The sequence below is a fragment of the Vanderwaltozyma polyspora genome, genomic scaffold, assembly GCF_000150035.1.
Source record: "Vanderwaltozyma polyspora DSM 70294 KpolScaffold1007 genomic scaffold, whole genome shotgun sequence".
NCBI classification, from domain to species: Eukaryota; Fungi; Ascomycota; class Saccharomycetes; order Saccharomycetales; family Saccharomycetaceae; genus Vanderwaltozyma; species Vanderwaltozyma polyspora.
Genome location: NW_001834585.1, coordinates 8000 through 35052, shown reverse-complemented (window position 1 = coordinate 35052; position 27053 = coordinate 8000). Strand labels below are relative to the sequence as shown.

The following is a 27053-nucleotide window of genomic DNA, read 5'->3' as shown; positions in this document are numbered from 1 at the left end:
ATTTTTAATTCACCAATCTCGCCCGCTTTCTTGGTCGCACCTCTACCATTTTTGGGAGAGGGCCCCTTTTTTTCTGAGAGTAGGGTCTTTTTTTTTTTAAGAGGGGGGAAATATTTTAGTCGAGGGTTCTCCTTTTAGAGGGGGGGGCGGGAAAATACCCCATTCATTGATCTTTCTCTTAGGGAGGGCGAACCGATGTAACGATATACCTTTCTTTTCGTTTTCCAACTTAATTTGGTTTGACCCGGAAATTCATAGTCCATTTTCTGGCCTTCTTTTTTTTTTTTCTAAAAACAGTTGGTATTTATTTTCCAACCCTGTTTTACATTTGGGTTGGGATAATTTGGGATTGACCCCTCAATTTTTTCTGATTAGACTCAAGTTCAAAAGTTCAAGATTCAGATTCCAGATTATTTTCTCCGGGGATGTTCTGTGCCCCGCTTGTGAAATTTGGTTTTTTTTTTACTTTCTGGGATTCCTCCACCTGTCAGATTTATCTTTCTTGATATTACCGATTCAGAACATCCACACTGTTTAGCCTTTAAATTGCACAATCATAGAAAAAACCACTTGGATCATTCCACTATACCATTCCCAGTTCCCCCGTTGCCAGTTCTATACTAACTAAGGAACCTGATCTTCCTTGGCGTTGTGGTGCTGTTTCCTTCTGTTTTGGGGGGGAAGTGGGAAGAAGAGCCATTTTATTCATTTATTCATCTATTCATTTATTCATTTCTGCCCTTCTTCTTCTTTTACAGACATCTCATCCCATTCCATCCCATTTTACCCTTTCAAGACATCGTCCAAACTCTTGTTTTTTGTTCCAGTGACGTCTTTGTCATTTCCGTATTTTCATTCAATTAGGTCTCTGGTGTTTATTCCAGATATATACGAGTTCTACTCGCAGAACAATGGAACTATTCTTAAATTCTTGTCTCTGTCTCTCTGTCTCTCTGTCTCTCTGTCTCTCTGTCTCTCCAGGTGGGAGATATCTCCTATTCGATACTAACAATACGCTTTTCCAATCGATTCTTGGTCACTTTGATATCTCGAAATTGTTCAAATTATCTTGATTTTATTCTATTCTATTTTACTTAATTTTATTCTATTCTATTTTACTTAATTTTATTAATTTATTCATTTTATTAATTTATTCATTTTATTAATTTATTCATTTTATTTGATTCACTAAAAAATTAAATATATACACACTCTCACGCACATACTTGTCCCATCACATTCCCTCTCCTACCACCCATCTCTTGTTTCTCTGTTTTTTTCACACTCATTGATGAGGTTGTTGTTGATAATATTCTGAAAACCATGGATGATGTAACGCCTGTTTGGCACTTAGTCTCATACTAGGATTTAGCTGTAATAACCCATTCAACAAATCAATCACAATGTCATCAAGCTGCTCTTTGGTAAATGGTTGTAACAGTTTCTTTAAATCTTTAGGTACTTGGATAGAAAAATTAGAATTGTATTTTGGTAACGTTGTCACTGTCGGCCATGTAGATTCAGTAGGTGTGCCCATCATATCAAATATTAATTTCAATTGTTCTTCATCATTAGTCCCTGGGAATAATGGCTTACCTGTAAGCATCTCTGCTAAAATACATCCACATGACCACATATCAATAGAGGTGGAGTATGAGCGAGATCCCATCAACACATCAGGGGCACGATACCATAACGTCACCACCTCGCTGGAAAACGTATTCACTGGAATCCCAAACGCTCTAGCTAAACCGAAATCGCCTAATTTCAATTGTCCCTTGTTATTAATCAATAAATTCTGTGGTTTTAAATCACGATGTAATATCTTATTTTCATGGCAAAATGAAATACCTTCAAATAATTGCCATTGGAAATATTTAACCAAACTTAACTCTAACCCCTGTGGCGAGTTTCCAGTTGTCCTAGAATCCATGTATTTTTTCAAATCTTTATCCATATATTCAAATACTAAAGTTAGCTTATTTTCGGTATGAATTACATCATACAATCTAACAATATTGTCATGTTTTAACTCCTTCATTAATGAAATCTCACGGATTGCTGTAGATGGTGTACCTTCTTCGGAATCTAATTTAACTTCTTTCAGGGCAACATACACACCAGTGGTTTTGTTCAAACCCTTATAAACAGTAGCATAGGTACCATTACCTAATTTTTCCAACTGTTTGAACCTTTAATCAAAAAAAATATCAAGATAAATTGAATATAAAAAATGTTAGTAAATATGTATTTCTTAACAATGCCAATTTAGCATTATCAGATTAAACCATCCTATGCTCGCAATGAAACGAATAAAAGCAACAGTAATAGTTTTCCAACCATTGATAAAGAGTAATACACATACTGAGAAGAAGAAGACATTTTAACCCCAAATTATTGTAATCTTATGGAATATAAACAAAGTCAGAGTCTATAAATAATAGCTAATGACTACAATACTGGATATTATCTGAAATCCTATATCAAAAACCTAAATTTAATGTATATTTTATAAACTAATCTTTTAACTAGTTTTATTTTAATATTCTTTTTTTTTTATTTAATTTTCCATATGTAAAACAATTAAGTACTGCAAACTAAACCAGAAGATGAATCCAAAACGGGCAAAATATATAGTATACAATTATATATCGTTGTATAGTAGCAAGCAGTAAGACTTGGGGTGATGTTTAGAAGTATATCAAGGATTACGAAGAATTGATATTTTATTCTTACTGTTATCCACATACAAGTATATATAGATATATGTATAGATCTCTATTCATCTTGAGTAGTCTCTTCACAACCTTTAAAGTGATGAGATTCACGTGATGCAGTGCGATGGACTCTAAGAGTCATGAAATATTTTCAGCTGCGATGACAAAAGTTCTTCAACGTTAACTTAAGATATACTCATGTATTTTATGGCCATCGATATGATTGATTGATCAAAGGGCTTTTGAACAGCATTCTACTAGCCAAGGACCTCGATCTAGTTGACAGTGCTGAATTAAAAGGTTTAAGAGTGAACTAATTGGTCTCTATTGTCGGAAGAAAGAATATATCAATTCTAATAATTAAGATAAAAGGTAAATAAAATTTGATCAAGATATGGCAGCTGATAAAGTTGCTAAAGATTCAGATCTATTCGAATACAAGATTCATGACAAAAGTATTTTAGGTGATGATTGGTGTTGTATATATGCCACTGGATCAAAAGTTCCATTCAAAAAAGAACATTTTGAAATGGCGATGTTGAATGTCATTAGAGAACCAAATATCAATTCAACAGCTGTATTGAGAGCAGATATTTTGAAGGAAACACTATATGATCTTGGTGTTGAAGAATCGAAAGTTATTAAGCATACAGAGAATGAAGTTGAAGTAATTGATCCTGAATCTAAAGCAATAGGAGTATACGACATGGAGGTTAGAAATCCTAAATTAAATGATGAATTAGAATTAAAAATTTTAAGAGGCATTGTAAGAAGAATGGTTCCTAGAAATCCATATAAAGATTTTTCCATAAATCAAACTTGTTTGTTGATGAATAGTCCTCAAAAATTTCCCGAGACTTCTTTAGTTATTTATACTCCACATATTAAAGAAGAAGACGAATGTCCATTTTATATACCACATGTTGAAAGTGTGGGTATTTTACTTCATGAAGGTATACTTTCAGTTCATTATATTCCATATTCTGATGTTTCATCACTTAATGACGAGTCTGAAAGAGTAGTGAGGACAGCATGGAGGCTATTACAAACAGCTTATAAACACTCTAAAGGTGTAATGCAAGGTTATGAGAAAAGAGTAAACCATGATCAAGTTGTTGATAAAGTTAAATTTCAAGATCGTTATATTATCTTAAAGGGTAAATATTCAAAGTTCTTGATTGAGAATTGGGTCGAATCCACTGATCCAAAGAAACATGTATTTGAAGATGTTGCAATAGCGGCATTTTTAATTGAATTATGGATAAAAATATATGGAGAAAATTTTCGTGATAAGATGCAATTTAGAGATTTAGGTTGTGGTAACGGTGTTCTATGCTATATATTGATAGAAGAAGGTGTGAAGGGTATTGGTATTGATGCTAGACATCGGAAATCTTGGTCAATTTATCCCAATAAGATTCAAAATTGTTTAAAAGAACAAGTTATAATCCCATCGGTATTAATTCGCCCTCATCCTAACGTTAAGAAAGCGATGCCATTTTTGGAGACCAATGGTAGTGTTTTCCCAGTTAAAGTTGTTTCTAACGATTTGATAGCACCAGCGACAGTATTATACTCAGGAGAAGATTTGTTAAAATCACCACAAGTTAATGTAGTTGAATTTGAAAAAGATACATTTATTATTGGTAATCATTCCGATGAATTGACCTGTTGGATACCGTTGTTGGGCTATCCGTTTATGGTTATCCCATGTTGTTCACATAATTTGTCAGGAGATAGAATAAGGTACAATGTTAGGAAAGCACAGCCGCATCATCAAGACAGTAGTAAAATGGTTAATAGTACATATGCTGGATTAGTTGATAGAGTTGAGTATATTGCAGAAAGAGTTGGATGGGAAGTTGAAAAAGAGATGTTGCGTATACCAAGTACTAGGAATGCAGCAATAATTGGGTATAAAAACGATAAATTACCAGAATTCCCTACACAAGAGGTGTATGATATATTATTTGAAGATGGAGGCCCACTAAATTGGGTCCAGAATGCTATGAACTTAGTCAAGCGTAATCCACGTAATCACTGATATAAATGGTTCAAGTATGTAAGATACCAAAGCGAACGGTATGAAAATGAGTTAGAAAATACAGATCATTCAAAAACTAGTCTCTCAGAGCAGGAGCAAGGGCAGAAGCCAGAAACAGTTGTGGATATAAAAAAAATAAAGGTAAATAACCGAAAAATAAGATAATTTATAGATAGAAAAGGTACAATTCAATTTTTATTTATTCTAGTGTAGATAAGTAATTGCAAATAATCAAGAAAGCAAGACCGATGATATTCAAACCAAACCAAACCAGAAAAGTAAATAAATAAAGCGTTAATTATTAGATTAAAGTAAAACAATCAAATAATTAGGGCGATATAGGATACATCTTGACGTCAAAAGTATCGATATCGACATTGGTAATGAAATTTTCCACTCAATTAACATATATCGGTCTATAGAAGAGATACTACCATAATAATTGATCTTGATACAATACTATACAATACAATACTATACAATAGAGGAGAGAGCTTAGTACAATCAGTGAAAAGAAGAGCGAAAAAAAAAAAAAAAAAAAAAAAAAGAGTAACAAGAAATGAATTCGATTGAACAACGTAGGAGAGAGGCTTTGTCAACTAGGATAAACTCTTCCCACGCATAAAGATGTATGCATACACACCAATACATCTCATCAAGCACCGTTAAATAACCAAATCTCAAACGAGTTGATGATTGATCAATGAACTGAAGAACCTTAGACACTCTGTACCTCTTCCTCTTCCTCTTCTTCCTTATGTCTTTTTTTTTTCAGTATATCTACCATCTACATACAATGTTCAAGATGTTCTGAAACGACTGAAACAGTGAGATATAAACCACTGTCCACCAGAATAACGATCCATTGCTGCAACCAAAACGAAGAAAGACCAGCAATTCACTCCAGTTCTGTCCAATTCCAATTCCAAGTCCAGTCCATCTCATAGCTTCAGATCAAAAGTCACTCTGAGCTGAGAACTGGTCGTTACTGATCTAGAATTGATAATCTATAGCATAATAGAGAGTACCAAAGTGACAAAAGTATGTCATTAACGATATATATCCTCTGCTATACTGATTCTAGTCGGAATGAGTGTATATTTCTCTGTTTCTATTCCAATTCTCCTCGTCGTCGTCCTCGTCGTCGTCGTTTCTTTCAATGAATGCAATGCTTTCTTTCCCTTGTGTATTTCTCTTGTTTGGATCACTCTCCAATACTATCATCTCTTGCCTTGTCTTGCCTTGGCTTGGCTTTGCTTCACCGTTTGGAAGTTGGAAGTCGGAAGTCGGAAAACTCTTTGCATGAAAGATCTCTATCGCTCTTGTTGGACTGGTCCGAGACTCAGCTCTAAAGACAAGATCTTGTTCATTCTTGTTAGCAGCTTTTCAAGAATATACACTTTAATGCTATTTACTTTCATATATATAAAGCGTGTGATAGTTCTGCTTTTCATTGCATCCAATTTCTCTTCTATCCTGTATTTTGCTTCTTGTATTAATTAATTAATTGTTCAGTATTCTTCTTCTTGTAGTTGTTGTTGCTGTTGTTGATTACGTATTATATATCTTCTAATAGCGTAGCATATAAAGAATAATATTAAATAATAATAATAAGAATGTCTGGTAAAGTTTACGTTGTTTCTGCCGTTAGAACTCCTTTAGGTTCTTTCCAAGGTGGTTTATCTCCAAAGACAGCTGTTGAATTGGGTGCTACTGCTGTTAAGGCTGCTGCTGAAAGAGTTCCTCAATTGAATGTCGAAAAGGACTTCGATGAGATCATTTTTGGTAATGTTATGACTGCCAACAACGGTCAAAACCCTGCCAGACAAGTTGCTTTGACTGCTGGTTTGGATAAGCATATTGTTGCCACTACCGTCAATAAGGTTTGTGCTTCAGGTATGAAAGCTATTATTTTAGGTTCTCAAACCATCTTATGTGGTAATGCTGATGTCGTCGTTGTTGGTGGTACTGAATCAATGACTAACGTTCCATACTACGTCCCTTCTGCTAGAGGTGGTGCCAGATTCGGTGAAACTAAAATGATCGATGGTATTCAAAGAGATGGTATCAACGACGCTTACGATGGCTTGGCAATGGGTGTCCATGCTGAAAAATGTGCTCGTGACTGGGAAATTACTAGAGATGAACAAGATAGTTTCGCTATTGCTTCTTATCAAAAGGCTCAAAAGGCTCAAAACGATGGTAAATTTGACAATGAAATTGTTCCAGTTACCATTAAAGGTTTCAGAGGTAAACCAGATACCCAAATTACCAAAGATGAAGAACCAGCTAATTTGAAGGTTGACAAATTGAGATCTGCCAGAACTGTCTTCCAAAAGGAAAACGGTACTGTTACTGCTCCAAATGCCTCTCCATTAAATGATGGTGCTGCTGCTTTGATTTTAGTCTCTGAAAGAAAATTAAAAGAATTGAACTTGAAACCTTTAGCTACAATTAAAGGTTGGGGTGAAGCTGCTCACGAACCAGCTGATTTCACCTGGGCCCCATCTTTAGCTGTTCCAAAGGCTTTAACCCATGCTGGTATTGCTCAAGACGATGTCGATTTCTTCGAATTTAATGAAGCTTTCTCTGTTGTTGGTGTCGCTAATCCAAAGATCTTGAAAATTAACCAAGATAAAGTTAATGTTTACGGTGGTGCTGTCGCTTTGGGTCATCCATTAGGTTGTTCAGGTGCTAGAGTCATTGTTACTTTGATCTCTGTTTTGCATCAAGAAAATGGTAAATTAGGTGTCGGTGCTATCTGTAACGGTGGTGGTGGTGCTTCTTCTGTCGTCATCGAAAAGGCTTAAAATAATCAACAAGCCTATTTAATCCTAATCTAAAGATAGAATTGATCTTCTTTACTTTTTCTCATTATCATTATTCTTTTTATTATGTTCTCATTGCATGATTCTATTATTAAATTGATTTCAAATTTCATAAACAAGAAATTTTATATTAACTGTAATAATTGCTAAAGTTTAGTGGTTCATACATATCCATTTTGTTATATATTATTATGTAATCTACTAAAAAGCTATATTTCTCCCATTTCATTGATAAAATTTGATTGATTTTTGAATTTCAGGATTGTACATATCTTGAATATGGATTTGAAATTCTGTAGCATTGTCATAAATGTATTTGTCCTTTCTGAAGAGTGTGCCTTAAAATATAGGCACCTATGCTATAAAGCATTCAATCGTCTATATATATATTTTCAAAAATCTCGCTATATATGCATTTCGTTTCTATTGTTAACCTACTTACTTGGTTATAATAAATTATCTACCATCTGCTTAACTTTTCTATCAAATAATTCTGATTTTATTGGCATTTCTAATGAATAAAATGGATCTTTCATAACATAATCACTGTAAATACAGTAAACTTTTCTTAGAAAGTTATCCGCTATCTGTACCTGTAAATTTGAAGATTTTTCAATTGTACTAGGCACTTGAGTATTATCAGAGATGCCTTGACTATGTGGTACAACACTAGAACTGATTGCCAGGAATTTCAAACCAGTCATCGTTTGGTATATGAACATTGTAAATTGGTCTGTAGATAATTGTCGCAACCCACTCTTATTCCAACTAACAAATGGTTCTTTAAAATAATCATCCCCTTTGAAACTACCCAACTTATTCAACTTAGAGTTCTTATTAGAAGAATTGGTAGAATTTGTAGAATCATTTCTACTATACCCATCGCCACCATTTCTTGAATTATAATTATCACTCCCATTACCAGTAGACATACCTACATAAGGAATATATGGAATCTTATAATCCAAATTATTAGGGTTATTAACATTATTCTGATTGATCTGTATAGCTTTGGGTGTCAACTGGCTTGCAATTGCGAAAACACTATGTAAAGTACTTGCTAGAATCAAATAATCATTACTATTAAGTGAATTATTTTTACTATCATTATCGAAGTTTCTATGGTATATAAGACCACCGGATTTGTTTATAACTAATAGACTCTGAATAGCCATAATGATTAGAATAAAACCTTAAATATATCAATACAACACACTGAGCAACTGGTATCCAAAAGTTATACCTCAATATTAACCGGAAAGTGTTTTCTTAACATTATAACAAATAGAAAGTAGTGATACCTTTTACTTTAATATAGGCTTTATTTTTTTCTTTATTCGATTTGATATCAAAATCTGAAATTTTAAGATATTCATACCAGGCAAATATTTGATCTAAAACAGCATAAAGTAAACTAGTTATTAAGTTTAATAATGAAGATTAGATACTATAGAGAACAATTAAAAAATGGTGATAGGAGTTGCTATCATATTTTATTTTATGAAGGAGTGTGATTGAATTGTTTCCAATTGGGATTTCTATTAATACGAATGTCACTTTCTAATATATTATCGCAAGATATAACTACGAGTATTGAGATACCTAGTGATAGATTATCTCTTAGTTTGAAAGAGAAACAGATAGTAGAAGCATATGAAAATGAAGCTTGGTTAAGCCAATTGAATACTCACAATGATATTGTAGAGAAGAAGTTCATGAAAGTGGATAGGAATTTATTATTTCAAATTTTAATGATTGAAAATGTAGGCTATTCTAAAAGCTCACAAGTAGATGATTTAAAGGCAAAATACGATCCCAAGAACCAAAGGATGGATAGGGTTAGACAATCTAATAATAATGCTTCATCTAGAAACTATCAAATTATTACACAAGTAAATGTAAATGATGATGATGATGAAAATAGTAACAATGGCTCTAATACAAACTTTATGAATACAGGTAATAACAACAATAAGGCTAAAAATGCAGTGTATAAATTATCGCTGCAAAGTAAAACTGGGGCAGTCTTTTTTGCAATTAATTCGACTCCATTACCATGGATTTCTTGTCCATTTGGAGCTAAAATAATTATACGGCCAGGTACAATCTTCAATAGAGGAGTATTTATGCTTCAAGAATCAAATGTCACATTTTTAGGCGGAATAAATAAGAAGTGGAATGAGCATAAAGACCATAAAATAAATGCATATCTCCAAGCCAAATTGGAAAGAGATCAAAATCAAGTTAAACAAACAGGAATTAATACAAAGAAAAGAAAAGCATCTCAGTTAAGCTGAATTATATTGTTATTCCTTAAAAACTCTATCTTATATAGTTACAATAAGCTTCATCCCATATATATTGTATATACTTATCACTAATTAGTCCAATAGCATTTCCCATAATTCATCAGTTTCACTAAAGTCGTGATGAACAATTGAAACTAAACAATAAGTTGAATGTACTTGTTTCAAGAAACTATTGCTTAACTCATTAGATGGGAATAATTTCGCCCATTCTAACCAAATGCAAAATGCCTCATCCCTCCAGGCCTTAAATGATTCTTCTTCAACAATGGTTGTTTGAATTACAGGACTATTAGGAAATACACCCCATGTGACAACATTTGAACTGTTTGTTTCTAAATTAGACTCAAAACTACCACTAGAATCACCCACATAATAACTGAATTTACCCCTTGGGTAATGGTCTAGTTTGGGTTTAACGATTGCTTCCCATTGTTTCTTTAAAATAAACATTTCTACAAAAGCTTTCTGGTATACGTAACCATTCTTTGGACCCCATCCAAAAATTTTATCTGTGCTTGGAGAAGCATTTGTAGCAGGTTGGGATGCCAAGGTCAGGTATCCTCTTTGATTTAATTGTATCAGTTCTTCCTGAATCAATGCTGTTTCTGGTGATAAACCTAAATCACACCATGGTAACGCACTTATAGAGCCTTCCAAATATTTAATGAATACAGACTTTAAATCTATAACACTTTTTGGTGTACCCCATAAATCATATGCTTTTTTGATCCCTACTTTCAACGTTGGACCATAACCATCAATTTCACCATATGCTGGTGACCTTGAATCACCAAATCTACCATTTGGAAATTCATCCCAAGTTGCATTTCTTCCAAGGGTACCAGATCCTTGGGATATAGAAATTAAGACTTTTCTTGAAGGTACGGTCAATCCGATTGAATCTCGTCTTAATCCACTCCTATCTATCACTAGTGGACCGGAAGCCATTGAATTAGAGTTGACACTTGAATGTCTTCTTCTTTTATTAGTTTGTCCTAGCTCTACATCATTTTCGCCTCCTTTGTCATCAGTCATTATTACGTCTTCATTATCTATGAGAGAATCATCATCTTGATCTTCTTCTAGTATGTGCGATAGTAAGGGACATCCTGTCACAATTTGGGCAGTGGCTTTTTCCAAATTTAATGTATAGAAATGGAAGACTTTTATTCTTCCAGAAGTTCTTTGATATATCTCGTTAATTATTTCTATCAATATTTCTACACCAACTGCCTTGACAGCATGGTCATCTGCTTGGATTTCAGGTGAGAACCTTTCACTAATATGTTGTGGGATTGAAGCATGAGATAATTTTGCCGCTCTATGAAATAAAGAATAGGAATTTATTGGCATCAAACCAGGAAATAACGGTATGGAATCTGACACTTCTCTCCTGAATAATTCTTCAAATTTTAGAAATTTTTCTACGTCGTAAAATAATTGTGTAATGACAAAATCTGCACCAGCTTCAATTTTCTGTTTCAAAAATGGTAGATCTTTATGAGGTTCATGGTCGTTACTATCTAGTTCACCTTCATGATGGCCTTCAGGATAAGCTGCTACACCAACACAGAAATAGTCTCCATAATTCTGCTTAATATATCTAACTAAATCAATAGCGTATTTAAATTCATTTAACTCTGATTCCATATCATTCCAATCTTCACCAATTGGGGGATCACCTCTTAATGCTAATATGTTTCTTATACCAATTTTTTTACAAGCCTCCAATGCCTCATCTATTATCCCTCTACTCATATTTGTACATGTTAAATGTATACAAACATTAAGGTTTAAACTATTTTCAGCTAAAGTAGCCAACTCTAATGTCTTTTCGGCAGTGGTTCCACCTGCACCCCATGTTACAGTAACAAATAAAGGATCCATAGCTGACATACGTCCCATACGTTCTAGTAAATTTCTCTTACCAATCTCAGTCTTTGGAGGAAAAAATTCCAAAGAAACTGCTGGTGTAGACCTCTGGTCATAAAGCTCTCTTATAGACGACATTCTTATATTCAACTATAATCCAAAAACTACTAATACTCCCCTTCACTTTATTCTGGTAGTAGTCTAATAAATAAAGCCAGCTAACTGAAAAGATCTCTATATTCTGATTTCTTGTCTGTCTTTCTTCCAAAAATGTCGTATTCAAATCAAATCTCAATAAACTAAAATACAACTAATACACAAACAAACCTACTAATCTACCTGATAGTTCCAAACAATAAATTGAAAGCTCTTCAAGAGTCACCAAACTAAACTTTCATTGATCAGGTCTTTCCAGTCAACCTTTTAAATGTGAAGAAGTTTTTTTTTTCAGTTTGATATCAAATTTGAAATATTTCAACCTCATCGCTAAATTGAATAAGACTCTTGACAAAACTCAAGTTTATGAATAAGAAATAAGAATATTTTTAACCAACAATGACCTGAGGTTTATGTATATGTTTGGCTATGTGTGGTCTCATGATATTTGCTGGTATATATTGTAATTGAAAAGTGGTAAGTGAGGTGTGCTAAGGTTCTAGAAGGGAAAGTAGAATGTCACAACTATTTGTTCAGGATGATTCTGATGATGAAGGACTGCAAGATGAATTATCAAGGCAAATTAAGGAATTGAAGGAGCTTCAAGAGAAAATTTTGGTAGAAGAGCCAAAAGTTGGTTCTGGTGTAGATGTTGTTGATGAAACGAGTCAGTCAGAGAAGAAGAAAACTGAAAAAGTAGAAGAAGAAGAGGATAAAGTGTTGTACCCTTTAATACCTAATGATAAATATGAGTATGATGATAAGAAACCTGATATTAATGACATTAGATCTGTAAATATTAATTTATCGTTGCCACTATCTTTTCAACAACAGGTAGTTGAAAATGCACTAGTTTCCAATGATCCATTGGTAATTTTAGGGAAAGGTCTCGGAATGATGAGCATAGTGTCGAATTTACTTCATATTCTGGCAACTCCCACAAAGCTAGATGGTAAGTTGAAACGATCTTTAGTTTTGGTTCTTAACGCTACCCAATCAGATAACCAACGGATAGGTGAAGAATTGCAAGAGTTGTTTTGGTTATCTGATGATGATGACGATAATAATTTGTCAAAAAATGGAAATATAAGCAGTGATCAAAATGGAAATGAAAACCCTAGATCATTCAATGTAGTTACTGCAGACTCTTTGAGTGTTGAAAAGAGAAGTAAATTATATCTGTCTGGGGGTATAATAAGTGTAACATCGAGAATTTTAATTGTAGATTTGTTGTCAGGTATTATTCACCCGAATAGAATCACAGGTATTGTTGTGCTAAATGTTGAAAATCTGCGACACTACTCAAATGAATCGTTTATCATAGAAATTTTTAGGTCAAAGAATAAATGGGGTTTCTTAAAAGGTTTCTCTGAATCTCCAGAATCATTTGTAATGGAATTTTCACCATTGATGAGAAAAATGAAAGATTTAAAATTCAAAAATGTGCTGCTATGGCCTAGATTTAGGGTTGAGATTTCATCATGCTTAAATGACATTCTGAAACAAAAATCACAGAAAGTAATAGAAATTAAGGTTAGTTTAACGAATTCAATGTCACAGATTCAATTTGGTCTGATCGAATGTTTGAAAAAATGTATAGCGGAACTTATTAGAAAAAACTCAGAATTAGCGCTAGATTGGTGGAACATAGAAAATGCCTTAGACCTTAATTTTCAAAGGTCAATTGATTCAGTGATGGTTCCGAATTGGCATCGGATTTCTTTTGAATCGAAACAGTTGGTAAAAGATATAAGATTTTTAAGGCATTTGATGAAATTATTGGTGACGTCAGATTCTGTTACATTTTACGAAGAGCTTCAATTGAGTTTGGAAGCTAATAAACCTTCTATCTCTAGGAAATATACTGAATCTCCATGGTTAATGGCCACTGAATCTCAACTAGTAATATCTCACTCCAGGAAAAGAATATATGATAATGAGAGATACCAATTGGAAGAGCAACCAAAATGGGAACAAGTTCTGAGCATACTAGAAGATATTTCATACCAAAGAAATATATCCAAGAAAAATGGTCCAACTTTGATAGCGTGCTCTGACCCTGCTACTTGTAGACAAATCACAAGTGTTTTGGCGTATTCAAATCGTAAGGATGGTATTAAGAATTTAATGAATCAAAAGTTGAATCTTTATAGATACCGCAAGGAAGAGAATAAAAGATTGCTAAAAGAAGCCAATGATAAGGAAACACAGGATACAAAAGAGATAGTTGTAAGTACAGCGTTTGTTAAAGAAGAAGTTGTCTCCAAAAGGAGGAGGACTAGAGGTGCAGCTACCGTTGCAGCAGTGGAACGTCTTCGTAATGCAGGCGCTGGTGAAGATATAGAAAATATTATTGATGATTATGATGTCAGTTGGGATGAGATGAGCAGAGTAATAGATGAAGAAGTGCTTGGCTCTGATGAATATATAAAATACTCAAATGAAGCTGAAGATGAAGCATTCGAAAGTGATACAGAAACGGCAGAAACATGTTTTTCTGCTGCTAGAACATCCAAAGAGGTATGGGAAAAGGTTAAAAATGATTACCACTATATCAATTGTAATGACCAAATTATTGTCGACTGTTTTGCTAACCTAAATGATGAAACAGCATTGCAAGAAGTAATGCCATCTCATATTATAATGTATGAGCCGGACTTGACCTTTGTAAGGAATTTGGAAATTTACCGAGCTATTAACCATGAACAAGCTCCCGTTATATATTTCATGTATTACGGTGATAGTATTGAAGAACAAAGGCATTTAACTGCCATCAAGAAAGAAAAGGATGCCTTCACAAAATTGATTAGAGAAAATGCAATGCTGGCACAACATTTTGAAACTGAAGGTGATCTATCTCATTATAAGAATTTAGCAGATAGGAAACTTCAATTGAGTAGGTTAAGAAATACTAGCACTAGGATTGCAGGTGGTCAGAATTTGCTGCATGAGGTCACCCAAGATGTTGTTATTGTCGATTCCCGTGAATTTAATGCAAGTTTGCCCGGTCTATTGTATAGATATGGTGTTTGTGTGATTCCCTGTATGTTAACAGTTGGTGATTATATTATAACTCCAGATATTTGTATTGAAAGAAAGTCCGTCGCAGATTTAATTGGCTCTTTTCTTAATAATAGGTTAGAGTCGCAATGTAAGAAAATGGCAAAATATTATAAATTTCCAACTTTATTAATTGAATTTGATGAAGACCAGTCGTTTTCATTAGAACCATTTGCTGAAAAGAGAAGCTATCGAAGAAATGAATCATCCACAGTACATCAAATTTCCAGTACACTGTCACAATTTGAAATTCAGATGAAGTTGTCAAAGTTAGCTCTTAAATTTCCAAATCTTAAAATCATTTGGTCGTCTTCACCTTTGCAAACAGTCAATATAATTCTAGAGTTGAAGCTAGGTAGATCACAACCAGATCCAAGTGTATCAATGGCACTGGGTGTATCTAAAAATTCAAGGTCCCAACCGACATCTGTGAAAACAAATAACGAAACTAATGACGAGTTATATAAAACATTATTGGATATTCCTGGGCTTTCAAAAGTCGACTATTTCAGCATTAGAAAGAAAGTCAAAAAGTTCAGTGTATTAAAGAAACTCTCCAAAGAAGATTTAACAAATCTAGTAGATGATGAGGGTTTAGCGCAAAAGATATTCAATTTTTTGAATATCCAGGAAGATGAAATCTAATCTTGTTTATGTCAACTATATATAGACTATTTATATATATATATATATATATAATGAAAAGAAGCATTTATATAAAAATACAATAGAATTTGACTATTATATTATAGTATTCATCCGTTCTCTATTTTATACAACGAATAAACAAATATCTTGACGTCTCTATTTCATTGAGCCTAGCTTATATAAATTTATTTTCCAGATGGACTAGCGCTCTAGAATTTAAGAAATATATTTTGAATTTAGATGAAGTAAGTTTTGGTGAAAGTTAAGAGATGGGGTAGATATTAATCAGTTTCGGAATCCTAATATCTCGCCATGGCTAGACCTGCTAACATTAATCAGTTATTAAGTTCTATCAAAAAGGGTAAAAACAATGAAGCTCCATCCGATTCTAACAATGATGCTTATAAAGTGGTTAAGCCAAAGTTTCTAGATAAGGCTAAAAGAGAGAAGATAAATGAGCAGAATCAACTTCCAGAAGCTAAGAATGGTGATATTTCTAAGTATAACATTGTGATTGGCAATAAGAAGAGTAGACAAGTTGATGATGGTGTTAGAAATAACAATGATATTCGACTAGTCGATAACGAAAAACAATCTTCGAAATTTCAATTTAACTGGAATGAGCAAGAGGATACTCTTTCAAACTATAATCCAATTGTAGGCACCAGCGTGTCTGATTTGATAAAAAATAATGGTAATAAACATTCTAAGAAACTAGATTCTTTTGAACATGCTTATATGGGGAAACACTGGAAGGAAAAGTCTTTATCAGAAATGTCTGAGAGAGATTGGAGAATATTGAGCGAAGATTATCATATAACTACAAAAGGTGGTAATATATTGCATCCTATGAGAAACTGGGATGAACTTGGACTAATACCAAACGATCTTTTGGAAGTACTAAAAAATAAATTAAACTTTATATCTCCTTCACCAATTCAGAGGATATCAATTCCAAATATTTGTCAAAAAAATGGACATTCAACCAATAGGGACCTCATGGGTATTGCTTCAACTGGTTCTGGTAAAACTTTAGCCTTCGTTATTCCCATTTTAATAAAATTGCTTGGAACAGCTATCAGACCTTTATCATTAAAAGTAATAGAAGGGCCAAAAGCTTTGATCCTTGCACCAACAAGAGAGTTGGCACAACAAATACAGGCTGAAATTAAAAAAATTCTTTCTTTGTCATCAAATGAGTTAACAAAAATTACTAGCATATGTATTGTTGGTGGCCATTCGATTGAGGAAATTTCATATGATCTTTCTAAAGGCTGTGATATTCTAGTTGCCACGCCTGGTAGATTGATTGATTGTTTGGAGTCACATTTAATCGTGATTGATAATGTAAACACAATAGTTTTGGATGAGGCTGATAAAATGATTGATTTTGGATTTGAAGACCAAGTAACTACAATTTTATCAAAATTACAGATAAATGAAATGAAAGACAATTTGCAAAAAATTATGTTCACAGCTACCATGACACCTACAATTGAGCGAATTGCCAATGGGTATCTTCGTAATGCATCATATGTATCAATTGGGAATTCAGAAGAATTTGTACCTCATATTAACCAACTAGTGTATTATTCTCCTAATGAAAATTCCAAATTTCGTAAACTAAAACAAGTGCTTGAACTTTACCCACCCCCAGTCATAATATTCATCAATTATAAAAAAACTGCAGATTGGCTAGCGACAAAGCTCCAGGAAGAGACTAATTTTAAAGTAACAACTTTACATGGTTCTAAATCACAAGATCAAAGAGAATATTCACTGAATCTATTGCGGACAGGAAGAGTTCAAATTATGATAGCTACCAATGTGGCGGCTAGAGGTATCGATATACCCAATGTTGGTCTGGTAGTTAATTATCAAATCTCTGATAGTTTTGAGGATTATATCCACAGAATTGGTAGAACTGGTAGAGCAGGAAAAGAAGGTACTGCGATTTCATTTGTTGGAGATGACGAAGATCCAAAAGTTATTATCGAACTGTTCAAATATATGACAAAGAAGGATAAGGAGAGTAAAAATAAACCTGTTGATAACAGGTTTGACGATCTCATTAAACAAAAATATAATTTGAACAAACTTTTATCAAGTAAGGACAACATAATTCATTAATAATTTTGTGAATTTGTTTATAAATAGATTAGATTAATTGTATTGTTAATTATTGCATTTTAATATTTTTTTATTGATTATTATATTCCGCTATTCATCGGTTATTCAGATGCAAACGACCTGAATGTAATTAAAAACCAAGAGTTCAAAGATTTTTGGATTCTAAACTTTTAGAAGTTTCATCGAGATATATGTAAATGACTGCGTAATGATGAAATAACTAAAAATATAACCTTGAAAGAAACAAAAATCTCCCGGGGGCGAGTCGAACGCCCGATCTCAAGATTACTTTGTTTGAAACATTACAGTCTTGCGCCTTAAACCAACTTGGCTACCGAGAGGAGATCAATTAATTTATTAGAAAATTTAGTTTGATGCGGTTTTGCATTGGATATCTTGATAAAAAATCGTTATAGTAGGTGATGGAAGAAAATTTAATTCAAAATTAGATTGGCCGGAGTAATTTCAAAAAATGAAAGGGAATATTTTATATTGTCAATTATTTTGTTCCATTTGAATATCAAGTTGAAGTTAATATTTGTAGAGAATTATGTTGTGGTTTTTCTACCGAATCGTTCATAGTAATAGATTCTTTATTTATTTCCAAGGACATTCTTAATAAGTTGATATTGATCCAGTGTATTAAAGTATATAATATACACATGGGAATATAATTAACATGACAAGTGTCAATTAAGATCTTGTCATTTCTTATATAAAGTGTTGGAAAAGTTTTAACGTCAGAAATAACACTTTCGTGTAAAGTAACATTTCTTTATCCTATATGAATAATGTCGTAATACGTTTAGATCACGTGTTACCTCATAATTCTGACACCATCTTACACAAGATGTTTTATATAAACTCTTTATATATGCAAAAGAAGTATAAGAAAATTCCTCTAAATTGACACCAGTATAATTCTAATATGGTTATTGATAAACGATAAATGGTATTGCATTATTTACATGAACCTATATAATCTAATCTTTTACACATGAATATGGTTATTAAATGTAGTCTTCCAGTTATTTCAAATGGCATGTTTATTTCAACTCAGAACTTTTGACTATACCCGAGTTCTCTGTAGTTGAAACGGTAGGATCAAATGTATTCAAGTTTTGCAATTGTAATTCTAAAGCATTGTTTTTCTTATCTTTGGCTAAACGTCCACCAGCTGAATTCTTACTTTCCTTAACCTCTTTAATTTTTTGTAGTAAGGAATCATTTTCTTTAATTAAATAACCTCTGTTTTCTTCATTACTGTAATATTCGATATCCTTTCTTCTTGTTGGTCTAGGTTGTAATGGAATTCTGCCTCTTTTATTTAAGAACCAAGAAGGACTCAAATGTGCCTTCAAGCCAAAATCACTGAAATACCTTGCAGTAAAATCACCCCCGGCACTTTCAATTGCCTTAATTGCCCTGTCGCTAGCTCTGGAAGCTTCAATCTTGATAGGAACGTTAAAATCCTCACAACCTCTACCTAAAATTTTGACACCATGCTTAATAGGACCCGTGATAAGACCTAGATCTTTCATTTTTTTCATCGTTAAAACTTCACCTTCTTCTAAATTTAATTTACCATTTTCATGAAACTCTTTGATTCTGATTAAATTCAATTCATTCATTGGTCTAGCATTAACATTTGTGAAACCAATTTTTGGGAATAATTTATAGATTGGAGTTTGACCACCTTCAAACCACGGTTTTACACTACCACGGGCCTTTTGACCCTTCTGACCTCTAGTGGAAGTTTTACCTTTACCACTTGAAGGACCACGCCCAACTCTCTTAAATGTTTTGGTGGAGCCTTCTGAAGGCCTTAAAGTCCCAAGTAAAGACATATTACGAACATTTTGGTAATTTAGCATACATAGAGGCTCTTTTGCAAATAAGCTGCTATTTTTTAATGCATTCTTCACAATTGGAAAGGTGAGCATCTTGTAAAACTACCTAAAAGTGACAAATAGAAACTTGGTTGCAGATTAATATGTTCTGGAATGAGACTTAGATTTAGATATAACAGTCAACGTTATAATAGCTTACTGCATCTTCTTTAAATAGTTAGCTTTTATGTTAGATTTCGAAATTTCTTAATAAAAATATTCGTTAATTATTGATAAGTAGCTTCGTTGATGATGATTTGTATTGTAAGAACGTTCACGACAGTACAAGATCATGTTAGGTTGCCTTGTTACATCGGAAATAAGAAGATCATTCACGAGTTCAGGCATATTTACCAATGTAGATAGTTTAATATTCGACAGAGTAAATTTTTAATTTGAAAAAGAAACCGTATTAAGGATAAACATAAATATTAGAATACAGACACATATATATAATAATAATATATAGATGAACATAAAAAGGAAATGCAAATAAAATATACAATATAGTTTGGATACCTGTTACATTTATTCTTCTTTTTATTGTTGATTTGGGTTTTAGTTTATTTTTTATTAATTTATTACTACAACTTCTGCTCTTATTACCATTTAAAAAAACGGCATAATACAGTATTAAAAACGGAATAGCACATATATTTATCCATGGAGTAATGTGAAAATGAAGACCCCAGCATGCAAAATTCCTTTATTGATTTATAAACCAAAGAATTATTATTCACATAAGATTTTCTATCTTTGCCCAAGTGTATAGATAGCAAATGACCTTTGTAGTTGACGACGTACACTGATTTTTTGAGCATCGACGAAAGAATCTACCACAACTCTAATGGCCCTATCTAAATCCCAAGATGACACGAATTCAGAAAGTCTCATTTTAGCGAACGATTCTGCAATTCTTAAAATAGATTCTAAATGACGAACGGTAATTGGGAATGAACCAGTTGTTATACTTTCTCTTCTTAGATCGGCATATACTCTACTGACTTTGTCCATATCCATTTGATGTAATTTAGGAAATATTTTGGTTCTGGCATAATGAATATATTTCAACAAGAACTCTTGTGGAATAGGAGAGATTTCTTCTTCTTTCTTTCTCAGTCTTTCTATCCTTTTCTGTCTTGCAGAAAGATTTGGTACATTTTCATCTTCTTCATTGTTACCGTCAACCTCCATTTTTTCCTCGTTGTCATTTTCAACTTCATTTTCAGGATGAGATCTGGCATGCGAATCTACAACAAAAGTTGCTAGACGTTCATCTGCTTCTTCATCGACTAAATCTCTGACAACACAAAGAATATCAAATCTTGATAAAATTGGTTCAGTTAAATTTACATTTTGAGCCAAGGATAACGTAGAATTATAACGACCACCGTTTGGATTGGCAGCTGCAATAATTGAACATCTTGCCTGCAAGGTTGTAATGATACCTGCTTTTGAGATAGAAATACTTTGTTGTTCCATTGCTTCGTGAATAGATGTACGATCTTGGTCATTCATTTTATCGAATTCATCGATTAAACAAACACCTTTGTCCGCTAGCACTAATGCACCACCTTCTAAAGTCCATTCCTTCGTTATAGGATCTTTTCTAACAGATGCAGTTAAACCCACAGCAGAAGCACCCTGACCGGTAGCAAACACGGCTCTATGGGCTGTCTTTTCAACGTACTTTAGAATTTGGGACTTTGCAGTACCTGGATCACCTAACAATAAAACATTAATATCACCACGGATAGAATGTTTACCATTAACATTTTTTGGAACACCACCAAATAACGAACAGGCAATAGCTGTTTTAATATCCTTATGACCATAAATAGATGGAGCCATTGATGAAATGATTTTATCGATGATACCACGATCTCTGGATAATTTTCTAAATTCACGTTCTTCATCTTCAGTCCAACTAAAGATGTCCAAACCTTCTTCATCTATATTTGCAGAATTTCCTTCTCTTCTTCTAATTGAATTGGCTTCAATTATTGTTGCGAAGACAGGGAAACCATTTTTAGCATTTAAGTTACCGTCATAGTTGTTCTTATATATACCAGTGATTTCAACTTCTTCACCTGGTTTTGCAACATCTACCAAGTCTGCTAATAATATAATTTCTCTGTGTCTAGGAAGACGGCCTGCTGGAACTGTACCTGGGGCTTCTTGAAGTGTAATTCTTTGATAATTTCTGTAAACAGTTTTTTCACCATTCATATTGAATGGACCTTTAGATTTACAATTTGGACAAAATGAAATCTTTATCTCTTCATTTGAATCTTGAAAGTAAGGACCCAATACAGAACCACATTTCAAACAGTTAAATTTGACGTACTTCAATTGAGGGAATACACCTGTTCTTCTAGTTACTACACCAGTGACACGGACCAAAGAACTTAAATTAGATTCACGTAATTCTCTTAAATTGTGTACAGCTGGGAAATCAGATATTCTCACATGAATTTCGGAGTGAATACGTGAATAATCTGGATAATGTAATTCTGTTGCCTCCATTGCTACCATATCGAAGATTTTTAACATTTCTTCCGGACATTTGGCCAAGAACAGAGCTAAGATAGCTTTTGAAGCCGCTAAATGCCTATAATTAACTTCTAAAGATTCACTATTAATTTCACCTAAAGTTCTAATACGAGCACCATACACAGATCTACCAGATTCATCAGTGTATTCTAACAAAAATAATTTCAACTCCCTTGCAATCGTTCTTGCCACATTTGGTTGTGTGATCCATTCTGAATATGAGATTGCCTTAACATTACTCAACGACTCTAAAGTCAATTCTTCGGCTAATGGATCGATATCTAAATCACTTAAAAGATCATCATCACTGTGTTCTAAATCTTCATATTGTCTTCTACGCCTACGTCTCTGTACAGGCAATCCCATCTCATCCAATTGCCCACCATCCCCATCTTCTTCTTCTTCTTCATCTAAGTAAGCCGATTTTCTCAAAAGTCTGTCTCTATCATTTAATTGCCTGTCTATTCTTCTTCTATCAGCCAAACTTAATTCGGTTTGTTCCCTATCATCAACACCCTGAGTATCGTATCTATCCTTATCAGGATCATCATCGTAATCCCTATACATATCGTCCCCCATCAAATCGACTTCGTTCATTTGTTCTTCTAGCTCTTCTAGATCTGGGATCTCTTCAATTTCATCATCTTCACCTTCTGGATTCATCATCTCTGCAGGAGCACCAATAGGTGAAGAAGGTGCAATACCGACTGGGGACGATGGAGCATACCCACCGTGTTGAGGAGAAGATGGGGGGAACCCATTGTTCACATTCGAAACATCTCTATTAGCATCATCATCATCATCATCATAATCCTGATCTCTTCTCCTCCTTCTATTATTATTATTGTTATTGCTATCACTACCGTTGTCTGACATCTTGAAACTTTAAAATGAGTTACCAATTTCACCAACCTCAAACGAAAGAAAATAAAGGAAGATTTAAACCCAAAATAATAGTACCCTAGATATACCCAAAACTACGTCTCTTGATACACTTCAAGCACTCTCAAATCATCTAACTTTATAAATTATCCATCACTTTTATGTATACATTTGATGATTATTCTTCATTTTTTAAATTAAATGTTGGTCTTAAATTTTCAAAATGAACGATTTGTATTGTATTACCCGATCGGGAAACGTAATTCATCTCTTTGACCTAAAAGGGTAAAAGGTCCCATCGGATATCAAAAGTATTCAAATTTGAAATATAAGAAAGCTAGCTTTTAATGCCAACAAGTTCCTTTAAATTGATGTCAAAGAAGGTATAGATGAAGGCTTAAGCAACTACAAAGTATCGGTATTGGGAGTTTATTTTGTATTCTATTTGGTGGTGCTAGTTAGAATTGTGCAAATAGAGCTAGAATTGATTGAAATTACAAATATTTATCCGGTTTTGTTTTATAGTTGAACATTCTAGGAACTATATACACTTTGAATCAGATTAGGTAGAAGAAGTATATTTGTAATTATTTATACAGTATGAGTGATATCAGTGCAGATGAATATATTGAACAACAGCAGTTGTTAGAAGGAGAAGCTAAGTCTTCAATGCCATGGAATCCAAATAATTGTACTTATACGTTAGGTCCCTTAAGACAACAAGTTTTTGCTTGTAGAGATCATAATAAGATTGGTGTTTGTTATTCTTGTTCAATACAATGTCACACTAGATGTGATATTGTTGAATTATTTACAAAAAGAAATTTTACTTGTGATTGCGGAACTGAAAGGGATGGTTTAGTTGATGCTGACAACGGTTTTAGATGTCAGTTAAGACAAAACAAAGAAGCTGATATACCTGCTTCTGATAATAGTTATGGGCATAACTTTGATGGTCTTTTCTGTATTTGTGAAAAGGAATACAATCCAGATTCTGACTCTGTAATGTTGCAATGTATCATGGGTACAGAGTGTGATGAAGACTGGTATCACGATTATTGTATTATGAATTTAGATGAGAACAAAGTTGAAAGATTACCTTTAAATGACGATGATGAAGGTTCTGAAAAAATAGTAAAGGGGTTCCCTCCTTTGGATTCATTTGATGGTTATATTTGTTGGAAATGTATTAAAAAGTCGGAGTCATTCTTCAAGTTATTGGAATCACAACAAAATGCAGAGGAATTAATAGCTACAAAATTATACCGCAATGGAACTATCCAAGATAATGAGACGGATGAAAACACTGAAATCACAAAAAAAAGAAAATTGGATTTAGAAGAAATAGAATATTCCTTACTATTAAAGCCAAATTACTCAGAAACTCTAAAGAAAATAATTAGTACATTAAAGGATGAAGACAATAATAAACTTCTATCTTTTATAGAAAATAAAATGTCACACCTAGTAGATGAAGAACCTATCTATGAACCTCAGGAGGATCAAGATATTAATCTAGATAGTTATGGCCTAGCTTCAGACATGTTACAAAGTACCCTACCACATGGTATGGCTATCGAGGGTTTAGTAGCATTCCAAAAACTTAAAACTAAACTAAGTAGCTTCTTTAAAGAATTTGCTGAAAATGGAGAAATAGTTAAAGAGGAAGATATCAAGAAATTTTTTGAAAAGAAAGAAGATACTGAATAAGTATAATAAGCATTTGACAACTTTCAATTTTAATACCCATACACCTAATAGTATATTTTAATGTCATATATAGATTTATATAGATTTAAATATATCAGCATTATTAGTAACAACCTTAAGATTTAAAAAATACTTCCTATTATTTACAGAATTGGATAAGGTACCTGCTTAATTATATATACATTTGGTTTAATATTGTGACCAAAATTAAATTGGTCTATGAAATACTAGAATATCTAATCCTTTTCTTTTTTACTATCGATTTTTTCAAATTCATCCTTCCAAATTTCATTGCCTTCAGTGACACTGATATCAGAGAATAATCTTTCGAAAATATCTTCATACCAATCAGCAGCTAGTGGCGTCAAGTTCTCCTTAACATTATCTGGTAATTCATCCCAATCACTTAAATTATCCTTAGGGAAAATTATGGTTTTAGCTCCAGATCTTTTAGCTGCTACTGCTTTTTCACGTAACCCACCAATTCTTAATACTTTCCCTGTTAAGGTCAATTCACCAGTCATTGCCACTGTTGGCTCAATAGATCTATTCAGAGCTAAAGATAAGAATGATGTCGCCATAGTTACACCAGCTGATGGACCATCCTTAGGTGTTGCACCCTCAGGACAATGTAAGTGAATAGATGCCTTTTCAAAAAATCTATTTTCTGGGAACTTTTTAGACAAATACATTTTACTGAAAGAGTATGCTAGACGTGATGATTCTTTCATTACATCACCAAGTTGACCAGTACGTTCTAAATGTGGACTTCTGCAGTCGTGTAAGGGTTGTTCTAGAACTGATTCTACGTATAATGAACATCCACCCATACTTGTCCAAGCTAGACCCATTACTACACCGGGAGGTGTCGTTTCAAATATTCTATCAGTTGTATATACAGGAGGACCGACATAATCTTTCAAATTATCTGCGTTAACTAAAACTTTGACTTCATCCGATACTTTTAATGGTTCAGGAGATTCAGAAGACTTTTTAGAGGAAGCAACGTTTCCTGATTTTTCTTTTGCTAGTTCAGTCACCTTACCTTTTGTTAAAAGATTTTTGGATTTAGTGTCTTCGTTTGCAGTTTGTTCTTTGTTAACTTCTAATTCAGTTTCATCCAAATTCATATCTTTAACTACATTAAAAGCTGCTTTACGGTAAATTTTTTCGATATGTTTTTTTAAATTTCTAACACCACTTTCTCTACAATAATATTTCATTAGTGCAGTAATAGCTTCTGGTGTTAAATCAACATTTACATTCTCTAAACCAGCCTCTTTCTTAGCACTTGGAGCTAGATACTGTTCTACAATTTTAACCTTTTCGTCAGCTACGTAACCAGTTAGTTCGATAACTTCCATACGGTCTAATAAGGGTCTTGGGATGGTATCTAATGTATTTGCAGTGCATACAAATAGAACTTTGGATAAATCAATTGGGATATCTAGGTAATTATCTAAGAAACTGTTGTTCTGTTCAGGATCTAAAACTTCTAAAAGAGCAGCAGATGGGTCACCGTGGATTCCGCCATGACCGATTTTGTCAATCTCATCAATTAATATTAATGGATTCTGGGTTTGACATTTTTTCAATGATTGTATTATTCTACCTGGGAGAGCTCCGATATATGTTCTTCTATGACCTTTAATTTCAGCAACATCAGTTAGACCACCTACTGAAAATCTTGTAAATTGACGATTTAATGAACGTGCTATAGATTTACCAATAGAAGTTTTACCTACACCAGGTGGACCGACAAAACAAATAATTTTACCATTGACTTTACCCAGTAATTTTCCTACGGCAATAAATTCCAAGATTCTATCTTTAACATCTTTCATACCATAATGGTCCTCGTCTAAAATCTTTCTAGCTCTTGCGATAGAATATTGCTCTTTTGATGTAATACCCCAAGGCAATGATACTATCCAATCTAAGTAATTTCTTATAACCCCAAATTCAGACATTGAGGTTTCTAAAGTAGATAATTTTGTAATTTCATCATCGAATATTTTTTGTACACCTTCAGGAAGCGTTAACTTTTCAGCTCTCTTTTTGAATGACTCGATTAGTTTGTCACGGCCGTCATCGATACCTAATTCTCTTTTGATACCTTTCAATTGTTCCATTAAGTAATATTCTCTCTGTCTTTTTTGAATCTTGAATTCTACATCTTTTGAAATTTTATTTTGCAATTCTGCATTCATCAATTCTTTTTTTAATACTAGAAGAGATTTTTCTAAACGATGTTC

The 27053-nt window shown here is 33.3% G+C and overlaps 12 protein-coding genes and 1 non-coding gene across 13 annotated transcripts in view; 6 read left to right on the top strand and 7 right to left on the bottom strand.

Moving 5' to 3' along the window:
* Positions 1 to 1285: 1285 nt before the first annotated feature.
* PHO85 (cyclin-dependent serine/threonine-protein kinase PHO85) lies at positions 1286 to 2382 on the bottom strand (the record flags this gene model as incomplete). The annotated part of the gene is made up of 2 exons (XM_001642841.1): positions 1286 to 2192; positions 2366 to 2382. The coding sequence occupies 2 exons, from the start codon at positions 2380 to 2382 to the stop codon at positions 1286 to 1288; spliced, it is 924 nt and encodes a 307-aa protein (XP_001642891.1).
* A 729-nt stretch (positions 2383 to 3111) lies between these two features.
* On the top strand, positions 3112 to 4761 carry TRM44 (tRNA (uracil) methyltransferase; the record flags this gene model as incomplete). The annotated part of the gene is made up of 1 exon (XM_001642840.1): positions 3112 to 4761. One exon carries the CDS (start codon positions 3112 to 3114, stop codon positions 4759 to 4761), a length of 1650 nt encoding a protein of 549 aa, XP_001642890.1.
* A 1616-nt stretch (positions 4762 to 6377) lies between these two features.
* On the top strand, positions 6378 to 7571 carry ERG10 (acetyl-CoA C-acetyltransferase; the record flags this gene model as incomplete). The annotated part of the gene is made up of 1 exon (XM_001642839.1): positions 6378 to 7571. One exon carries the CDS (start codon positions 6378 to 6380, stop codon positions 7569 to 7571), a length of 1194 nt encoding a protein of 397 aa, XP_001642889.1.
* A 464-nt stretch (positions 7572 to 8035) lies between these two features.
* On the bottom strand, positions 8036 to 8764 carry TRS23 (TRAPP subunit TRS23; the record flags this gene model as incomplete). Its single annotated transcript, XM_001642838.1, has 1 exon — positions 8036 to 8764. The coding sequence occupies one exon, from the start codon at positions 8762 to 8764 to the stop codon at positions 8036 to 8038; it is 729 nt and encodes a 242-aa protein (XP_001642888.1).
* A 375-nt stretch (positions 8765 to 9139) lies between these two features.
* Positions 9140 to 9886, top strand: RMI1 (Rmi1p; the record flags this gene model as incomplete). Its single annotated transcript, XM_001642837.1, has 1 exon — positions 9140 to 9886. One exon carries the CDS (start codon positions 9140 to 9142, stop codon positions 9884 to 9886), a length of 747 nt encoding a protein of 248 aa, XP_001642887.1.
* An 84-nt stretch (positions 9887 to 9970) lies between these two features.
* MET12 (methylenetetrahydrofolate reductase (NAD(P)H) MET12) lies at positions 9971 to 11908 on the bottom strand (the record flags this gene model as incomplete). The annotated part of the gene is made up of 1 exon (XM_001642836.1): positions 9971 to 11908. One exon carries the CDS (start codon positions 11906 to 11908, stop codon positions 9971 to 9973), a length of 1938 nt encoding a protein of 645 aa, XP_001642886.1.
* A 534-nt stretch (positions 11909 to 12442) lies between these two features.
* On the top strand, positions 12443 to 15631 carry RAD1 (ssDNA endodeoxyribonuclease RAD1; the record flags this gene model as incomplete). Its single annotated transcript, XM_001642835.1, has 1 exon — positions 12443 to 15631. The coding sequence occupies one exon, from the start codon at positions 12443 to 12445 to the stop codon at positions 15629 to 15631; it is 3189 nt and encodes a 1062-aa protein (XP_001642885.1).
* A 315-nt stretch (positions 15632 to 15946) lies between these two features.
* PRP28 (mRNA splicing protein PRP28) lies at positions 15947 to 17764 on the top strand (the record flags this gene model as incomplete). Its single annotated transcript, XM_001642834.1, has 1 exon — positions 15947 to 17764. One exon carries the CDS (start codon positions 15947 to 15949, stop codon positions 17762 to 17764), a length of 1818 nt encoding a protein of 605 aa, XP_001642884.1.
* A 250-nt stretch (positions 17765 to 18014) lies between these two features.
* Kpol_1007trna1 lies at positions 18015 to 18105 on the bottom strand. The gene is given in 2 exon segments: positions 18015 to 18051; positions 18066 to 18105. It is a non-coding gene; the product is annotated as a tRNA-Tyr (tRNA).
* Positions 18106 to 18810: 705 nt separating this feature from the next.
* Positions 18811 to 19707, bottom strand: MRPL10 (mitochondrial 54S ribosomal protein uL15m; the record flags this gene model as incomplete). The annotated part of the gene is made up of 1 exon (XM_001642833.1): positions 18811 to 19707. One exon carries the CDS (start codon positions 19705 to 19707, stop codon positions 18811 to 18813), a length of 897 nt encoding a protein of 298 aa, XP_001642883.1.
* A 696-nt stretch (positions 19708 to 20403) lies between these two features.
* On the bottom strand, positions 20404 to 23082 carry MCM2 (MCM DNA helicase complex subunit MCM2; the record flags this gene model as incomplete). Its single annotated transcript, XM_001642832.1, has 1 exon — positions 20404 to 23082. The coding sequence occupies one exon, from the start codon at positions 23080 to 23082 to the stop codon at positions 20404 to 20406; it is 2679 nt and encodes an 892-aa protein (XP_001642882.1).
* A 606-nt stretch (positions 23083 to 23688) lies between these two features.
* Positions 23689 to 24798, top strand: Kpol_1007p7 (uncharacterized protein; the record flags this gene model as incomplete). The annotated part of the gene is made up of 1 exon (XM_001642831.1): positions 23689 to 24798. One exon carries the CDS (start codon positions 23689 to 23691, stop codon positions 24796 to 24798), a length of 1110 nt encoding a protein of 369 aa, XP_001642881.1.
* Positions 24799 to 25034: 236 nt separating this feature from the next.
* The window catches only part of PIM1, a gene marked incomplete at both ends in the record, with an annotated part of 3310 nt that continues 1291 nt past the window's right edge, over positions 25035 to 27053 (bottom strand). The window contains one exon of the mRNA XM_001642830.1: positions 25035 to 27053. Within this exon, the coding sequence (XP_001642880.1) occupies positions 25035 to 27053 (2019 nt within the window).